At 38.2% G+C, this 10,889-nt stretch overlaps 1 protein-coding gene across 1 annotated transcript in view; it reads right to left on the bottom strand.

The window, feature by feature from the left end:
• Nucleotides 1-2,529: 2,529 nt before the first annotated feature.
• Nucleotides 2,530-10,889, bottom strand: part of TTPA (alpha tocopherol transfer protein) — a 35,153-nt gene continuing 26,793 nt past the window's right edge. Inside the window, exons 3-5 of the mRNA XM_075550843.1 lie at nt 8,438-8,631; nt 5,435-5,545; nt 2,530-2,703 (exon numbers count right to left, since the gene is read on the bottom strand). Coding sequence (XP_075406958.1) covers nt 2,530-2,703; nt 5,435-5,545; nt 8,438-8,631 — 479 coding nt within the window. The remainder of the gene's footprint in view (nt 2,704-5,434; nt 5,546-8,437; nt 8,632-10,889) is intronic.

Below are 10,889 nucleotides of genomic sequence, written 5' to 3'. Positions count from 1 at the left end.
CCTGACTTGTAGCAACCTATTAATTTCCCTAACAAACTCCATAATGGAATTGTCAATGGGTTCTGTGGCCACTGTAACAAATTATTGCACCTAGCACAGAGCTAGATTACCATGGAAACAATGGTTGCTATGTCATACTAAATAAAGGAGGATAGAGCATGAATGCATATCTGACCCTTGCCTCTTGGCAGTAGGGTAGTCAGGTGATCAGATATAGGGGCCCGTGGTGTTTACAGCACATATAAACATTGATATTGGTAACACACTTCACAATGTCTGAGCATTATTACCATTGCCATTCTGATTCATTTCCATTCATCTAGTTTCCCTAACCCCCTACATTTTCATCTTTGTTTTAAAGCAATTATTGACTATTTGATTTTGTACAGGTTATTACTTAAAGGAATATAGTACTTCGGGGTAATACCTGTTATTTAGCTGTCCAATGACCCCCAAAGTTAGATTTGATGCAAGAATCCACCAGACCAGTAGGTCTGTTTTTGTTTTTTAGGAATTTCAGGGTCAATCTCATCTGGTTCTCCCCATTCTATCAAGGTCTGTGTATGACAGTCTTAATTAGATGTAGTCACTTTTTATTTTTTAGAAACTTTTCTTTCAGGAAAATCCATTTTAGAAAAGAGTACATAATATTATAGTTTAAAAATAAAGAATAAGTAGCAAGCCACAATTTATGAGAAAGATGTTTATTTTCATTTTAACAAGAGTAAAACAAAGTATTGTGCAGTTAAGTAACACAATGAGAACATTCTAGAGACCTTTTAACAGACCTTTCTGGTACAATCACAATAAAGATAGATATTTATCTTGTAGCTACTAAAATGGTTTATTCCACATTTTAGAAAATGTTCTTCTGTGAATTGTTGAATATTATACACATATTACAAAGTTCATCATAAAAGATAGCTAGCTACATGCATTGACTTAATTCTTAATTGAATTGGTAGTCACGTCACTAAGGTACCATACTTAAGTGACAATAATCTTTTTATTGCGTGTACACTAATAATTTAGTCATAGAGTCATAAGAGTATTCTGAAGCATCTAAGTGCAAACAAAGTAGAACTATATGCTGTAATTCTTTTAGTACTGAAATTTGGATAAGACCATACATTTTTTGTTCTTTTCAGCTAGTTTTGTTCCAGTGTTATTTTAAAATTTTAAAATCATAAAAATGTTATGATTTTGTAAAGACTTCAAAATATTTTTAGTAAACAATCCAGATATAATTTTAAAATAAAAATTATAATAAAGTTGGCTTCCCAATACTAAACCAAAATCAAACATGTTCTTTAAAGAACATACAAAATTACTTTAAATTTTATCACAGATATATGTATAAAGAATCATAAATATCAGTTTACCTGATTACACTAATTTTCTTATAAAGAAAAACATCCTTCATATATCCTTCACAATGATGCTGTTATGTGATTAAACTTGAAACTCAACTAGTTTCACAAGTGTTCAACAGATGTTCGATCTTTTATTCTTCTATTTTCAAGTTTAATATAAAATTAAGGCATTATAAGGCACTAAGTTTAAAAATTATATCATACATTGGAAGCTAAATAAGGACTAAGATGATATCTTTCTCAATAAATGAAATGTTCTTAGGCATAAACTACAATATAAATGTCATAAATTTTAAGCAAATATGAATTATAGGATTTGATTAGAATATTCTGATATAATAGTAAAATCTAAATACATTTCATGAAAATATACGCTATAATGGACAGCCATTTTTAAAATGTAAACATTTCCTTTCTACTGTATAATTGTTATTGTTCAATTAAAAGTAGAGCTCAGATATAAAAGCATTAAATATATTCCAGCTCTAAAATGATACATTGTTTAGTTTTCTCAATTATATCTATATGACTAATTTCAAGGACACCTCTAGATGCTACATTCAATGGCTTATAGCACGTAGATTCATCACTCAAGGGTTTCTTTTGTGCAAAGGTCTGAAAACAGAATTTCCCTGAGATGAACTATTTTATTGGCCCTCAGAAATAACTAACCTGAATTTTAACTATCTGACAGCCATCTAAAATGCATGCTAATAGTTCTTAAGTATCAGTCCATTTTTACTAGTATTTTATGGTGGATTATAGTATATACTTTTTATGAAACTAATGTAATCAGCAAAATTGCAATAATGAAACCTTTTTAAGAAATATACAGACATACTTTTTATGTTATCTTTTTAGTGCCAATATCAAGACTCTCTACTATGCTTTTAAGGTACACTACCATTAGCTACTTCAAAGGTGAAGAAGCGTCATTAAAAAATAAAAGCTTCCCCCAATGCCCATCTTGTTCATGTAGAAAGGGTTTCTGCATTTTTAAATGTCAATCAACCATTAATTGATTTTAAAGATTCTCTAGTTTTCTTTCTTCCTTTCTCTTCCCTCCCTCGAGCTTTTTCATTCTTCATTTAGTAATCAGAGAGCAGTCTCCCTCATGTATCGTTGATTAGGAAGCCATTCACATTTTAAAAACTTCTCATGAACTGGTTTGAGAAATGCTGTGCAGATAATCTTCAGACCTCATTATAACATTTGTCCACTCCTGACAAATGTCTTCCATGGAGAATTCTTCACCACCATATTCCACAGGGAGAATGTCTGGAAAGTGCTGTAGTAAGCTTGGTTTGTAATGGATTCCATGCAAATGGATCTGAAATAACAAAAATGTTTTAGAAGGTATTTCTTCCACCTATCAATGGGAGTAGACACATTTCAATAGAAAATCAACATAGAAGAGTGGCTGCCATTCTTGGAAATTCAGACTATTTTCAGCATTTTAAAAATCCAAAGGCTAGGACATGATGGACGATGCATACAAACTACCCTGACTCTCATTCAACAACAAAGACATGAGAAGCTCTAAGAAACATATACAAATTCTAATCCATCAACCCTACCCTAAGGAGGATAGGCTAAAGAAGCAAATTGAGAGGGATTTCCAGCAAAATAGGAGGCTATACAGACCTGCTACTCACACCATCTACAACAAAGATATAAGCAGCCAAATGAAATAGCTGTTTCAGGAACTCTGAGCTTCAGAGGAAAGTATAGAGAAGTGGATTCGGAGACCAGGAAAAGAAGCTGAACAAAATCGGCAAGAGACAAAACTCTATGGAATCACCACTCTTTAAAAAACATCTTTGAAAAGCCAGGAATGCAGGGCATAGTTTGGACACAGAGATCCCTGCCTAATGAATTTCCTTAATCTAGACAGAAAACTGACACTGGAGAGACGTAGCAGACAAGTGGGAGAAAAGCAACAGCAGTAGAGGCTCTTGAGCCAGAGCAGGAGACAAGAGTGGTGACTGCCCAGCCCACAGAGTGCATGAAACTGAGGCCGGAGGAGGTGGTTGCCTCCAGGCAGGTAATTAAGAGGGTGAGAGCTCCAGCACTGCACCTTTGGACTGAGACTAAGGCAGAAGGGTGCACTTTTGAGCATTTCCCGGCACTACTAAAGGAGCTTTGTAACCTTGTCTGAGCTGGACAGAGGCCAACTGCACCTAATGGCTGAGAGGCTGAGGCTGCACAGAAGTATGTCTGGGGCATGACTGTGAGAAAGAATTCGGAGTGAAGAGCAATTGTTTCCTGGGTATTTCTTTTTTTATATAAATCTTTTTACTGGGTGGGGGCTCTTACAACTCCTTTCACAATCCATCCATCCATTGTGTCAAGCACATTTGTACATTCATTGCCCTCAACATTCTCAAACCATTTGCTCTTCACTTAAAGCCCTTGGCATCAGCTCCTCATTTCCACCTCCTCGCTCCCTGGTAGCCCCTCCTCCCTCATGAACCCTTATAATTTATGAATTATTGTTATTTTGTCATATCTTACACTATCCAACGTCTCCCTTCACCAACTTTTGCGTTATCCATCCCCCTAGGAATGGGTTATATGTAGATAATTGTGAATTATCAAGCACCGCAGAGAAGCAGAATGCCTTGGGATGGATGGTTGGTGTCAGAATTGATAAAAGATGAAAGCGGATGGAGGCATGTCTGACGTCTGCTTTGTAGGAATTAGCCAAGAATTGATGTGGATGTATATAGTCTTCTCTTTCCCTTATGAAGTTGGAGGAGGTTGAACACCATCTCCACGTGGCAATTTTTTCATTCATTTGTTTTGTTCTTTTTAACAACCCAGGTTATAATAAAAAAAGATTTTTTTAATTCTAAGAGAAACTGCATATTCACCTGACTTAAGGATTCAAAGGTTCATAAAAATATCAGATGTCTTTGCTTTTACCTGACATCATATTAACTCACAAAATTCGGGTACTGTGGTTTTCAGTGATACATAGTTAATTAATAAAATGATTTAATTATGTTATTTGCACCTACACGGTCAACAATCAAAACCATATAAAAGATGAATGTTGGTTGAGATTTCTTGCTTCCCCCCTCCCCCATCCTAATCTACTCTATTCAACCCAGCCATTCTTTCTGTTCCTTATAGGGATCGCATATGTTATTTTTTCTTCTATGTAATTTTATTAATTCTGTGGAAATGTCACTATGCATTCTGATTTATCATATATATGATAAAATATATATATGAAAGGTAACATTCCATAAACACTATTTGGCATTTTGCCTATTTCACTTTGCAATATATCCTGAAAATCTTGTACTCTGTTGTGTAGCAATAGTAACGATTCCTGCCATTGAACACTTAGTGGTTTCTAATCTCTGCTGCCACGAATCCTTTAGCATAAGCCTATGTACAGATGTAACTGTAGGATAAATTCCCAGAAATGCAAACACGGGAATTTTGACAAATGCTGCCATGCTGCCCTCTACAGGGAACGCACCGCTCTGCATTCCCACCAATCACAAGATTGCCAATGCTCCGGGTTCCAAAGCCTAGGGCTGACTGGAACTGCTCCCTGGGGTTTCCGAAGTCTCATCTTTCTTCTTCGGAAAGGCTGATGGGTTTGGATTCGGCACTTTTCAGTTAGCAGCCTATCCACAATGCCTGAGAATCCTTGTTTTTCCAGAACCTAACATTTGATTTTCTAAAAACAAAAGTATATTTTGAGCTAAGGAAAGTAGGTGGCTAGGTAGATAAATGTTCAAATTATTGGCCTAATGGGAGTGAGCAATCAGGCAGGACTTAAACAAAAAGGGACACCAGAGTCTTTAGTATAGACGCTCTACCAGCAGTTCTCAACCTGTGGGTCGCGACCCCTTTGGGGGTTGAATGATCTTTTACAGAGTCGCCTAATTCTTAACAGTAGCAAAATTACAGTTACGAAGTAGCAACAAAAATCATGTTATGGCTGGGGGTCACCACCACATGAACTGTATGAAAGGGTCGCGGCATTAGGAAGGTTGAGAACTACTGCTCAAGAGCAAGAGGAAGTGCAATGTGTACTTACTCACCCGTTCCTTAATTTTGTCCGTCAGAAATGGTTTAATTATAGAAAAGACAGCATGAAAAACTATTGGCTCATTTATCAAATGGATGCCACGAACTTTCAATGGAAAAGAATCCTTTCAGAAAGAAAAGAAAATCGTCATTCATAATAAAACATAAGCAAATATAACTATATTCTTAGTGACCCGTCCCTTCCTTGTACACTCACAGTACTTACAGTAATCTACAGTGTGATTGCACTTTCAAAACTCTGGTAAGTTCATCCACAGACTAGCCTACTTTACAACTCACTGTTAAAAGAACAAAAAAGGCTATCTAAAAAGATTACTACTCATACCTTAAAATTATTTCAAGAAATACCAGCACTCTTAATAAGACCCAGATAATCTCTTCTTCAATCACATATAATGAATCTTTGTTGAGGGCCAATGAGTATATTTAACTTTTTCCCCAGAGTTTTTATTTTGAAAATAATTCAAGCTCTCAGAAATGTTGAAAAAAGTAGTTTAATAAACACAACACAAATGTTTAACTTTCAACACTGGTGGTATCAGCCTTTATTATAGGATTTATTACAAAGTTCAAAAGGTGAAGGGTGGGGAAAAGAAAAACACCTAATCAAATATTTCCACATGTGTTATTAAAAAAATGGCTTTTCCTTCCACATCTTTCAGGATTTTTTTCCCTTACTCATAGTTTTAGAGCTATATCTAATATTTTGGGATGTTCCCTCCAGGTTCTTTGTATGCATAATTTTATTTGAAATTGCATATCTACTAGGGTACTATATAATTTCATACTGTGTCATTCCACCCACTTTTTGTACACATCATGGGTTTTTTTAAACCATTTTATTGGGACTTGTACAACTCTTATCATAATCCATACAAACATCCATTGTGTCAAGAACTTTTGTACATTTGTTTCCTTCCTCATTCTCAAAATATTTGCTTTCTACTTGAACTCTTTATATCAGCTCCTCATCCCCCCCTCCCTTCCCACTCTTCCATGAACCCTTGAGAATTTATAAATTATTATTGTCATATCTTACACCATCCGATGTCTCCCTTTACCCACTACTCCACTTTCCGTCCCCCAGGGAGGATGTTATATGGAGATCCTTGTAATCTGTTACCCTTTTCTCCCTCACCTTCCCTCCACCCTCCCAGTATCGTCACTCTCACCACTGGTCCTGAGAGGATCATCTGTCCTGGATTCCCTGTGTTTCCAGTTCCTATCTGTACCAGTGTACATCCTCCGGTCTAGCCGTATTTGTAAGGTAGAATTGGCATCATGATAGTGGGAGGGAGGGGGAGGAAGCATTCAAGAACTAGAGGAAAATTGTATGTTTCATCATTGCTACACTGTACCACATGGAAGAACATAACAAAGCACACATGGAAGAGCACAACAAAGTCCACATGGAAGAAGCACACCAGCCTACCCTGACACAGTCACTGAAGACAAAGCTGATGGTGCCTGGCTATCAAAAGATATAGCATCTGGGGTCCTATAAGCTGGAAGATAAACAAGGGGCCATCTAACTGAGAAACAACAAAGCCCACATGGAAGAAGCACACCAGCCTGTGAGATCACAAGGTGTCAAAGGGATCAGGTATCAGGCATCAAAGACCAAACAAACAAACAAAAAAATCATAGCACTGTGAATGAGGGGGAGTGCAGAGTGGGAATCCAGGGGCCCATTTGTGGGAAATTGGACATCCCCTTTGCAGAAGAGTCTTGGGGAGGAGACGAGCCAGTCAGGGTTCAGTGTAGCAATGATGAAACATACAACTTTCCTCTAGTTCTTGAATGCTTCCTCCCCCCCCCCCACTATCATGATCCCAATTCCACATGATGGGTTTTACTACTATTGGAACCACTCATTAAATGGGTATACCATAATTTTAAGTAACCCTTTTCCAATTCTAGAACACAATCTGTTTCCAAGATCTTTCTAGTAAAAGTGGTGCTGCAGTGACAATGGCGAGGTGTAAGAAGCAGTTTGGGCTATGAGCACAATGCTTACATTCAGATGGCCTGCTCTGAAACGCTGGCTTCCCTGCCTCCACCACAATTGTGCTTTGGCATCGCTGTGTCACCTCTCCGGTCAAAACAAAACAAAAACTCTGCCATCAAGGCAATGCCGACTCCAGAGGGCGGAGTAGAGCGGACTGTGCATTCCAAGACTGTCCACTCTTGATGGGAGTAGAAATACTCACCTTTCTCCCCATCTCTCTGACAAAAGTTTATTCGTAAAATGGGGGAAATGCTGATCATGCTTCATTGACTTGCTACCGTCATTACACAACAAAGCATTTGAAGCACACTGTAAATTGTTATTGATCATGTCTTTACTAAGTTGCTATTGTCAGCTGCCATTAAATCCGAATCACAGGGACTCTGCCTATCACAGAGCAGAACACTGCTGGGTCCTGTGAGTAAAGGTTGCAAGAAATAAAATAACTGGCTCAAGCAAACATAACAACTATTTGAAAAACTTATTATTTTGAAACAAGTGTTACGATACCTCGTGGCCACCAAGTCAATCCTGACTCATCTCTCTCCCAGGGAGCAGTTGGTCAGTTCAAACTGCTGACCTTTTGGTTACCAGCTCCATGCACAATCCACTATGCCAGCTAGGCTCCATCTACTAACCTTGAAGTGATAGTTTTACTGTACACGAGCTACAAATATTTTGGAGTCATTCTAAATGCTTAGAATATTATGATCATAGGGGGAAAGTCAACAGGTTATTGTTTTAATGTACAAAATTCTGTGGTTACTATTTTTGAACCTATTTTCAATTGCCAATATTTTTATAAGTAATCATTAGATTTTTTATTTCCCCTTAGGATCATTTACTTCTATGCTTCATTTATAAAATTTTATTGAAATTTTGAATAAGTGTATTATTGCTTCCCTTTCTCTAACATGTAACCAAATTTTAAAATTATTGGAAATCCTAGCATGTACAGCTACAATATAAAATTATAGAGAACACTTACTGTAAGTACACATGCAATCTTCTTGGCTACCGATGGAGTAATTTGAAAGGCATGCGCATACTGCCAGCCTTCCAGATCAAAGATAGCTTTGACACCATTGCGTTGAGTTTCTACATCCTGGACAATAAGTTCCGAGGTGATCAGACTTAAGCGAAATGCCTCATACGCTGTGAAAACTTTTGGGTCCCAGTGTGCTACGGGAAGCAAAGAATAGCAAGTCAATCTCGTCTAGAGCCTCAGAAAGCTCTGCAAATGAACACAAATGCTTTTTCTTAGACGTAAAGGCTTAGTAGAAATGATAAAGGCTACAAAGATTGTGGATACTGATTATTAGGTCAAACTGGCAAATCCAGGTGCCTATGTCTTCCTGTTGTTTTCGTGGCTGACTCAGGTGGAGACAACCTCATTGTTCCCACGTGCAACTGCTCCATATGGTGTTCTTGCCTGTGGTGATTCCAGGGCTTTCTGGGTGGCACAAACAGTGAAGGTCTTCACCACTTAATTACCAGTGTCGATGACTTAAGTCCATCCAGCAGGGACTGCTTCCAAAAGGTCCCAGCCTTGTATCCGTCTCTTCTTTGCATGTGTGGACTCATCCACTATGAGTCATAATTGATTCCATGGCAACCAACAGCAGCTTCAAAATAGTAGATCATCCAGCCTCTCTTCTGCGAAGTTGCTGGGTATGTGTCCGCAGCCCACTGCACGCCATGCCACACAGGTTCTTGTTTCGCCCTCCAGAAAAACCACCCTAGCTCACTGCCATAGAGTCAGGACCAGGGTAGAACTGCCCCCTGAACAGCCCCCTGCATAACCACAATGCTGCCAGGGCTCCTTCGGTTTCTCCCTACTTTCTCTAACAAAAGGACCTATTTTCTTGAGGGAGGGGAAATAAAGATGGATGCAGGCCCAACTTGACTGCTGGAAGAAATCGCAGCACAGATATGCCAGAGAGGAGTACAACAGAAGAAAAGAACATTTGGAAGATGATTGTGGTAGCAGTTGTACAATCCTGCTTGATGTACTTTTACTACCGAGTGATATGATAGATGTATCAACTCCTAACAAAACTAATAATTTTTTAAAAGAATTTTAAAAAGAAGATAGGGTTGCCTTTTAGGTCCAAGCTTAGAAGTGTTGGCAATGGGACGGGAAGGGGACTGAATTATGAAGAGGTACCAGAACCCTATCCAAGAGTTTGCCATGAGGAAATACGTGAGGAACAGACACTTCATCAGTGACAGTCAGCACATAATGGAGCCATCTGCCCACAGGCTGAATCCTAGGTGTGGTCTTAGGACTAAGGCCCACCAGGTGACTGCATATACCCAAGAGAAACAGGAAGTGCCTGTGCTAAGAAAAGATATTACTGGTATTCTTATCTGCACGTCTCATTCTTGCCCCACTATCCCTGTAGCAAGCCACGGTCTGCAGCCATGGACCAACATCTTTCAAAAAGAAATGCTTTCATTAAGAATCATAACATATCTCAAACAAAAAACAATGAAAAAACAACTTGGTCCCATGAAACAGCGGATGGATTTGAACCATTAATCTGGTGGTTAGCCAATTACCTCCTATCAGGGAGGGGTGGTGGAGGGTGAGGGCAAGTTAACTGACACTTTATTTCTTAACTGTGGATTAGATATTTAGGTGGAAGAATTTACATTTCAGATAATCAACGCTACGTTCAACAGTTCAAACCAATGATTCACACACCTTCTGCCCTCTGATTTCTGGGTTTCCTCTTCTGGACCTCCAACCTCGCCCTCATTCCTGGGAGAACCTCCAATGTTTGTTCGCTTTGGTATGCAGGTCTTTTTCTTAGATTTTATCCTTATAGCAGTGTTCTCATGAAATATTTGTCCTTTTGTGATTGACTAACTTCACGCAGCATAATGTTCTCCAGGTCCGTCTGTGCCATGAGGTTTTTCATGGTTTCAGTATTGTTTTTTTAGCATTGCATAGTATTCCATTGTGTGTGTACAAGTTTCTTTATCCAGTCTTCCAGATGGCTATGTGGGCTGTTTCTACCATCTTGCTATTGGAAACAGTGCTTCAATAAACATGGAAGTACACGTGTCTGTTCATGTTATGGCTCTAAAGTATATAATTAGCACAGGTATTGTTGCATCATATGGAATCTCAATTCCCAGTTGTTTGAATTGTCATATTGCTTTCCACAGTACTTGTACATATTTGCAGGCTCACCCTTTCCAGAATTTGTTGTTTTCTGATATTTTGAATTGGACTATAATGGTCACTATAAGGTGATATCGTATCACTGCTTTTATTTGCATCCCTGGATGGCTACTGATATTTTCCCATGTTAGTTACCTATTTGGGTGTCTTTTATTGAGATTATAATTCAGCGTAAGCTCAAAATCCATTCCTCTATCTATGTGATTTATATATGTCTCTGGTTCATCTTAAAGACATCACTGATATTATC

Source organism: Tenrec ecaudatus, chromosome 5 (assembly GCF_050624435.1).
Source record: "Tenrec ecaudatus isolate mTenEca1 chromosome 5, mTenEca1.hap1, whole genome shotgun sequence".
NCBI lineage: Eukaryota > Metazoa > Chordata > Mammalia > Afrosoricida > Tenrecidae > Tenrec > Tenrec ecaudatus.
Note: the sequence above shows the minus strand (reverse complement) of the source record. Positions and strands in the feature narration are given on the sequence as shown.